This window comes from Coturnix japonica, chromosome 20 (genome assembly GCF_001577835.2).
Source record: "Coturnix japonica isolate 7356 chromosome 20, Coturnix japonica 2.1, whole genome shotgun sequence".
Taxonomy (NCBI): Eukaryota; Metazoa; Chordata; class Aves; order Galliformes; family Phasianidae; genus Coturnix; species Coturnix japonica.
In genome coordinates, this window is record NC_029535.1 from 4,400,752 (window position 1) to 4,409,107 (window position 8,356).

General features: G+C 62.1%; 2 protein-coding genes across 2 annotated transcripts in view; one reads left to right on the forward strand and one right to left on the reverse strand.

Annotated features, from left to right (window-relative positions):
- Positions 1-1,298, forward strand: part of LOC107322891 (reticulon-3-like) — a 12,680-nt gene extending 11,382 nt beyond the window's left edge. The window contains exons 3-7 of the mRNA XM_015881427.2: positions 382-520; positions 600-669; positions 910-967; positions 1,126-1,156; positions 1,266-1,298. Coding sequence (XP_015736913.1) covers positions 382-520; positions 600-669; positions 910-967; positions 1,126-1,156; positions 1,266-1,298 — 331 coding nt within the window. The remainder of the gene's footprint in view (positions 1-381; positions 521-599; positions 670-909; positions 968-1,125; positions 1,157-1,265) is intronic.
- Positions 1,299-5,295: 3,997 nt separating this feature from the next.
- LOC107322890 (uncharacterized protein C11orf95 homolog) lies at positions 5,296-7,111 on the reverse strand. Its single transcript, XM_015881426.2, has 2 exons — positions 6,809-7,111; positions 5,296-5,994 (listed from the first exon to the last, which is right to left on the reverse strand). The coding sequence occupies exons 1-2, from the start codon at positions 6,846-6,848 to the stop codon at positions 5,483-5,485; spliced, it is 552 nt and encodes a 183-aa protein (XP_015736912.1). The 5' UTR covers positions 6,849-7,111; the 3' UTR covers positions 5,296-5,482.
- Between the last annotated feature and the right edge of the window lie 1,245 nt (positions 7,112-8,356).

Sequence of the window (8,356 nt, forward strand, 5' to 3'; positions counted from 1 at the left end):
GGCACCCATGGGGATGAAGGTGGTGGCAGCCCTAGGGTTGGGGTGGTACCCATAGGGATGATGGTGGTGGCATCTTTGGGGTTGGTGGTACCTCTAGGGCTGTGGTGGCACCTTTAGGGTTGTGGTGGGACCCATGGGGACAGTGGAGGTGGCACCCATGGGGATGATGATGGTGGCAGCCCTAGGGTTGGGGTGGCACCCATGGGGACAAAGGTGGTGGCATCTCTGGGATGGTGGCACCCATGGGGATGATGGTGGTGGCACCTCTGGGGTTGTGGTGGCACCCATAGGGATGGTGGCACCTCTAGGGCTGTGGTGGCACCCATAGGGACAGTGGAGGTGGCACTGACCCCCTTGTCCCCACGTACCCCCCCCGACCAGGTCCTACCTGGAGCTGGACATCGCTCTGTCCCCCGAGTCCTTCCAGAGCCATGTCACTGCCGCCATGGCCCACGTCAACCACGTGCTGCGCCTCCTGCTGCGCCTCTTCCTGGTGGAGGACCTGGTGGACTCCCTGAAGGTGGGAGACCCCCCCCCTTGAGGACCCCTCCCTAAAATGCCCCTTAAAATGCCTGACAATGTCCCCAATGTGTCCCCAGCTGGCCGTGGCCATGTGGCTGATGACCTACGTGGGAGCTGTCTTCAATGGCATCACCCTCCTCATCCTTGGTAAGACCCCCCCCCAAATTAACACGCTGTACTTCATTAGGGGCCATACCCCCCCCAAGCTGTACTTCATTAGGGGGCCATACCTCCCCCCCCCCAAGCTGTACTTCATTAGGGGGCCATACACCCCCCAAGCTGTACTTCATTATGGGGCCATACACCCCCCCCAAGCTGTACTTCATTAGGGGGCCATACACCCCCCCCCCCATTAACTGGGTGCTGACCCTATTTCTCACCCCACAGCTGAGCTGCTGGCCTTCACCCTCCCACCCGACCGCCCCCCCTCTAATGAGAGAATAAGGTGAGCAGCCCCAAAAGAAGGAGAAAGCCCAAATTTAGGGGCTGAGACCCCACAATGGGGGGGAGAGGAGACCCCAAAGCTTTTAAAGCGACACCTCCAATTGGGGGGGTCAGTGAGGACCCCCCTGATGGCCCGCATTTTGCCTCCCCCCCCTCCAGGTGCAATTGGACCACTACGTGCGGCATGCCCGTGAGCAGACAAAGCGCCTCATTGCCAAGTGAGTGTGTGACCCCCCCCCCGTCCCCTGCTGTGTCCCCGGAGCCCGCCCCCCCAGCTCACCTCTGCCCCCCCCCTTCAGGGTCCAAGCAAAGCCTCCCGGGCGCTGCGCTAACGAAGAAGCCGGAATGAACTAATTTGAGATGGGGAAGGGGGGGGGGAATAAAGACCTCGGAGGTGCCCCACCCTCCTGTGCTCCCATCCCCCCCCCCCCAGCCATCCTATGGCATCGCCTCCGTTCCTCCTCGAAGCCTTGGGGGGAAGGCAAGGGGGGAAGGTCCAAAGTCCCCTCCCTTGGGAGCCCCACCATCCCCACTCATCTTCCAACCCCCCCTCATTTCCCCCCACCGTCCTTTTTTAATGTAAATGAAAGGTGAAATGTTGTAACTGCTGTTAAAACCCGGGGGGACCAAATGGCTCCGGTTCTACCACCCCCTCTACTGCCCCCGACTCCTTCTGTCGCCCCCCCCCATATGCTTGTGCCCTGGGGGTCCCCATCCATAACCCCCCTCCAAAAATGGCCGTCCCTCACCACCCGCCAGTGGCCTGAGCTTCGTCTCAGCGGGGGGGGGGGTACAAATAAATCACCATGATTGGATGGATGGGAACCTCAAGGCCTGTTTGTTGGGCTTTAACACCCCCCAATCCCTATTCCCCCCACCCCAAGACACTGTTCCGCCTCACGGTTGGTTGATTGAAGGACCTTTGCTTACAATGGGGGCTCTCAGGAATCAAGGACGCCAAATTGTGGCGGGGGGGCATAAATACATAGAGTGGGCGGGGGGGTAGGGGGGACAGTCATGGGCGGGGAAGGGAATGAAAGCAGAGGAGAGGAACCCAGGGGACACAATTGGGGACGCCAGGGGGCAACGTGAGGGAGACTGTGGGGGGCTGGGACACAATGGGGACACTTTGGGGACCCTTTGGGGGCTGGTGTCACGTTGGGGACCTTATGGGGTTTGGTGACACTTGGGGGGACCCTTTGGGGTTGGTGACACACTGAGGGACCCTTTGGGGTTTGGTGTCACTTTGGGGACCCTTTGGGGACCTTTGGGGTTATGGTGACACATTGGGGAAACCTTTGGGGTCTGGGATGACACACTGGGGCCCTTTTGGGTTGGGACCCGATTTTGGTTTATTTTTTTTTTTTGTTTTTTTTTTTTTTTTTTTTTTTTTTTTTTTTTTTTTTTTTTTTCTTTTTTTTTTTTTTGTTTTTTTTTTTTTTTTTTTATTTTTTTATTTTTTTTTTTTTTTTTTTTTTTTTTTTTTTTTTTTTTTTTTTTTTTTTTTTTTTTTTTTTTTTTTTTTTTTTTTTTTTTTTTTTTTTTTTTTTTATTTTTTTTTTTTTTTTTTTTTTTTTTTTTTTTTTTTATTATTTTTTTATTTTTTTTTTTTTTTTTTTTTTTTTTTTTTTTTTTTTTTTTTTTTTTTTTTTTTTTTTTTTTTTTTTTTTTATTTTCTTTTTTTTTTATTTTTTTTTTTTTTTTTTTTTTTTTTTTTTTTTTTTTTTTTTTTTTTTTTTTTTTTTTTTTTTTTTTTTTTCTTGGACCCTTTGGGAAGTGCTGCCGCTCTTGTTTGTGACCAGCAAGGGGGCGCTGGGGGCAGGACATGGCCGCCCCCTCACTCGTGCTCGGTCCATTTGTCCCCCTCCCCCCTTGGGGCGGGGGTTCCTTGGGGGGGTTGTGGTGGTCCCTACGTCCCCCGCTGTGTCCCCGCAGCCTCCGCTGCTTCAGCTTCAGCCTCGGCCTCCTCCTCCTCCGTGGGGCTGGGGCTGCGATGGGGACACACAGCCTCCCCGTCCCGTCCTCGGGCGACCCCCCCCACCCCATTCCCCTCCACCGCCGGGGTCCCACGTCCCCATCGCCCCCAGCAGCTCCAGCACCCCGCACTGTCCCCACAACAGCCCTCAATGTCCCCATCCCGACCCCATCCCTCATGCTGTCCGTCCCCTCGCCGTCCCCCTGTTATCCCCCCATTATCCCCGGCCCCACGCGTCCCCATCCCCTCACCGACCCCCCGTTATCCCCCATCCCCTCGTCGTCATCTCCCCGCGTTAGTCCACGCCCATCCCCACCCCCTTGCCGACCCCCGTTATCCCCGTCCCCCACACCGTCCCCATCCCCTCGCTGCCCCCCCCGTTAATCCCCCATCCCATTGGAGGGCGTCCCCCCCCCCGTTATCCCCCCGTTATCCCGCCATCCCCTCTCCGACCCCCGTTACCCCCTATTACCCCCATCCCCTCACCATCCTACGCCGCCCCTCATTCCCATCCTCACGCTGGGGCCGGCTCCATCCTCGCCCGTTCCCGGTCCGGTTCCGCGGTTCGATTCCCGTCCGGTTTCCTGGTTCGGTTCCCGGTTGATCCCAGTCATTCCCGGTCGCGTTCACGGGTCAGTTCCCGGTTTGGGTTCCCGTCCGTTCCCGTTGATTCCCGGTCCGGTTCCCGGTCATTGTTCCCGTCCGGTTCCCGTTCCCATTCCCGGTCCGGTTCCCGTTCCCGTTCCGGTTCCCGTTCCGATCCCCGCATTCCTGACTCATTCCCGCGTCTGTTGGGTCCCGATGCTGCTGCGACGCGGTTGCGCGGCCATGGCATGTCCTCCGGATCGTCCTCCGAGGTGCAGCGACGGCAGCTGCGCGCGGCCGTCAAGCCGCAGGGCAGCGCGAACCGCGCTGCCCCCGCCTCCAGGGTCCAGCAGCAGCTCGGCCCGCAGCCAGCTCCCGGAGCAGTCACCCCCAACACCGATAAGGGTCCGCTTTGTGGTGGCGGGGGGGGAGAGGAGCGCCTGCGGTGGCAGAGCGGGTGTTGTAACGAGGGGACGAGGGGGGGGGGGTTGGGAGTAACGAGGGGGGCCATGGGGGATTGGGGGGGTTGCGGATATACGAGGGGGACCGAGGAGGGGGGGGGTTTGGATAACGAGGGGGCCATGGGGATGGGTGTGGGATAATTGAGGGTGGGCCGATGGGATTCCGGGGTGTTGGGTTAACCGAGGGCGAACCCCCTGGGATGTGGGGGGTTGGGATAGAAGAGGGGGGCCATGGATGGGGGGGGAGGGTGTTGGGAGTTGTGTTGAGGTCGTTTGGTCACCATGATGTGGGGTTGCTGGGACGGGGGCGTTGGGACCCGGGGATGAGTTGGGGGGGGGGGGGGTGTGGGGGCATTGGATGGGGAGGAGAAGGGGGCCATTGGGACGTCGGATTGGGGGGGCTGGGAAGATAAGGGAGGGAAGACTAGGGGCTTGGGGGGGAAATGTGGGGCGGATGGGGTGGGCTGGAGCTGTTGCGGTCACCGGGATGGGTGAGGGGTGGGAGATAGGGGATGCGGGGGGGAGGCCAGGCTGGGGGCATGGGGCGTGGGACGTCGGGAAGTGGGTGGGGGGGAACTACTAGGGGTGGGGGTGTTGAGATAGGCGGTGGGTGGGGTAGACAGGGGATGTGGGGGGGGGCGGGTGAGGGGAAGACAGGGGAGGGGGGGGGGCGCTGTGGGGGGTGGGGCTGTTGGGACGCCCGTATGGGGGGACGGGCTGGGGCACGGATAGCCTGGGGAGCGGAGGGCTGGGGCACCGGATTAGCTGGGGGGGGAAGGCGGCTGGGGGCACCGGGATAGCTGGGGGGAGACATCAGGCTGTGGGGCACCGGGATGTCGCCATGGTGGGTGGGGTTGGCGCTGGGACTCCGGGATGGTTGGGGGGGAAGATAGGGGCTGGGGGGGCTGGGGGCGTTGGTGATAGGGGAGGGTTGGGGGGGTTGGCGTCGTCGGGATGTGGGGGGGATGTGGGGAGGGAGGGGGGGATGGGGGGGTTGGGACACCGGGCTGGGGGGTTGGGGGGTTTGGGGTGGTTGGGACGGCTGGATGGCGGGGGGTGTCTGGGGGCGTTTGGGACGCGGGATTTGGGGGGGGAGAGATAGGGGGTGTGGGGGGGATAGCGGGAGGGGGGTAGAGATAGGGGATGGGGGGGGCCAAGGAGCGGAGAAAGCGGGGCCAGGTGGGGGGGGCTAAAGGAGCTGGGGGCGTGGCCCTGGGAAGGGGCGTGGCCTAAAGGCGCTGTGGGCGTGGCCTTGGGAAGGGGGCGTGGTCAGTCACCCTCGGGGCGGGGCCTAAAGGCGCTGTGGGCGTGGCCTTTGGAAAGGGGCGTGACCAATCAACATTGGAGGCGGGGCCTTGGGAAAGGGGTGTGGTCGAGCACCATCGGGGGCGGGGCCTAAATGATTTGTGGGCGTGGCGTTGCGGAGGGGGCGTGGCTTGTCTTAAAGGGGCACAGGCCAATTTGAAGGGGGCAGGGCTCAGCCCGCAATGGGGGCTCAGCGGGTCTCATGGGGAGGGTCCCACGTTAAAGGAGCGATGGGCGAGCGTGGCAGGTCTCGCATTACAGCTAAGGGGGCCGGGGGACAACTTAAAGAGCCAACGGCCCGGCTATAGGGGGCCACGCGAAGGGGGCTCGTACCTGGCCCACGACCACCAGCACTGAGGATCGCATCGGGGTCGGCGTGGGGCCCCAGGTTGGCGTCCCAGGAGCGGAGGATGAGCTGCTTCTCGCGGGGTCCCCACGCTCCGGAATAGGGATGTTTCTGTCTGATGTGCCGCTTGATGGTGCTGAGCTTTAAGGTGGCCAGGGCGCTCCCGCAGACCATGCACAGCATCCCGTGCCGAGCCGCGTTGAACTCCATTAAATACTCGGCTCGCCAACGTTCGTGGTAATAACGGCGATGGTCCCGACCCGGGATCCGGCTCCGACCCGGCCGTGAAGCCCGAGCTTCACAATGGTCCGTGCTCCGCCGGCCGCCCCGCTGCACCCCCGGGCCCGGTAGGGAGGCTGCAATGGGGGCGGGGGGTCAGGGGATGGATGGGGAGGAGCGGAGGGGGCTCGGGGATGGGGAGGTGTTGGGGGTCCCGTATTGAGGGGGATCCGCGGCTTCAGGTGATGGAATCCGTATAACTGGGGGGGTAAAGAGCCCTAAGGAGGGACCCAAACGTGAGGGTGTTTGGGGTCTTAAGGCTCCCAAATATGGGGGGTTTTATGGGGGCTTCAGGGATTGGGGAGGGTCTAAGGGGGGCTGATGGATGGGAGAGTATGGGAGAGACGATGGAGGGATTTGGGGGGATCTGGGCAGCCGGGGGGGGTCACGTATGGGGGTCTTTGGGGGAGGGATTAAAGCTCTTAAAGGGGCCGGGGATGCTGAAAACCTCTGGGGCATCGTAGAAGGGCAAAGGGGCTTTTATAGGGTCAGGGAGAGTTAAAGGGGCATCGGACTCAAAGAGGAGGGGCTGTGCGAAAGGGGGCGGGGCCCTTAAAGGGGCGTCAAAGGGCGGTGACAGGGAGGGCGCGCCTTAAAGGGGCAGGGGGCACCTTAAAGGGACAGCGACGCCTTTAAAAGTCACGGGGACATCCCAAATCGCGTGAGGGCACCGTCATGGGATGAAGGAGCGTCTGGACGGGCCGGGGGGATCCCGGTGCAGGACAAGGGCTGCCAAAGCAATGGGGGGCTGCCCCCAAACCACGGGGGGCGTCTTAAAGGGCCAGCGCCGCTCCCATTGTGCGGCCGGGAGGAGCCCCGCTCCCGTTCCTTGGGGGGGGTCCTTAAAGGGGCCGCGTTCCCCGCGTCTCCCCCCGTGGTGTCGGCGCTCACCTGCGGGCTCCGGGTGCGGGAGCGGCCGCGGGGGCTCCATGGCGGCGGGCAGGGGCCGGCCGGGGTGGGGACGCGGTCGTGGGGCCCCTGGGGCTCCTCGAAGGGCTCCTGGGTAAATTTAAAGGGGCCGTGCGCCTTTCCGCTCAACCCCCCTGCTGCCATTTCTCTCCCCTTTACCACCGGCGGATGGGGGGGGTGTAAGGGGGGGGGAGGATGAGTTGAGGTCGGGTCTCAGCTCCCCCCCCTCCCATTCCTTTAAGAATAAAAAGCTTTATAATGTGTGTAGGGAGGGGAAGGGGTCGAGCCCCCGCCCCAACCCCCCCAGCATCGGGGAACCCAAACCCCCCCCCCAGTGCTCTGAGAAAGCCCCGCCCCCTTTGGACCAAAGGGGCGTGGCTTGTGGTTAGGCCACGCCCACCAGTCCGATAGCCCCGCCTCTCCTTATCAGCGTGGGGAATGGGAAGGGTTCGGCTCCTCTCGGCTCCTCTCGGCTCACGGAAAAGGCCGATGTCCTGCGAGAGCTGTTCGGGTATTTCCGGCTTCGCTCGGAAAACAACTCGGCGTGACGGAAATTACCGAAGTCCTCTTCGGCTCTTTCCGTCGGCACGGAGGAAGAGATCCTCCGGAAACACCCGAACTCACGAGCGGAGGCGCTGCCGAGTCCATCCGGAAAGAGCCGAAGCGTCTCGGGGAGGGGGGGGGGGAGGACGTGTCGGGTGTTCGGCGCGGCCGGCGGAAAATGGCGACGGAGGCGCCGGCGGCGCCGCATGTTGGCGAACCGCTGGGCTTCCTGAGGAAGCGCTGGGCCGTGAGGCGGCCCCTCTCCCTTCTCCTCCGCTCCTTCCTCTCAGCCGCGTCCCTCCCCTGGTCCCCCCCCCCCCAATGCGCGCGGCCTGGGCCCCCCCTCCGCCCCTTGAACGAGGCCTCCCGGAGAAGCATAAGGGCAAGCTTCCTGCCTATCGCGCGATAGGTCGGCGACCGAATTGGGGGGGTGGGGGGAGCGGCCATGTCGAGCAGCGGCCGCAGCCCTTTGCCCACCGTCAGCAGAGAGGGACGCGGAACAGGTGGGAAATTGGGGGGGGTAAAGGGGCGGGGGGGGGGTCTGAAGCCTCCGTTTTGAGGGGGGATGGGGGCGTTCATTCGATGGGGGGGGATGGGGTCGTGAGGGCTGGGGCTCTTGTGGGGCTTTATGGGGGAGTGAGGGGTTAGGGGCTTCTTTTGGGGGGGATAAAAGGGGCTGGGAAGGGTCTGGCAGCCACTCTAGAGGGGGGGAATAGGGGGCGGAGTACTTGCACGGGGGATGGGGGTCGGTGAAGGGAAGACGAGGCTGGCGAGGGCTTAATGTGTGGCTTTATGGGGGGGATAAGAGCCTGGGAAGGGTCTGAGCCCCTTTTGAGGGGGGAATGGGGGCGTCAGTGGGGGGGGGATGGGGGTCGTGAGGGAAAGGAGAAGCTGGCGGGGACTTTATGTGGGCTTTATCGGAGAGCATAAGGGGGGGGCTAGGGGGGTTGGGGCTTCTTTGGGGGGTATAAAGGGTGGGCAAGGGTC

Coding starts and splice junctions, on each gene's coding strand:
- LOC107322890 (XM_015881426.2), bottom strand. CDS start 6,848: ATGGAGCCCCCGCGGCCGCTCCCGCACCCGGAGCCCGCAG. Junction 5,995..6,808: donor CCCGCACCCGGAGCCCGCAG/GTGAGCGCCGAC, acceptor CCCCCATTGCAG/CCTCCCTACCGGGCCCGGGG.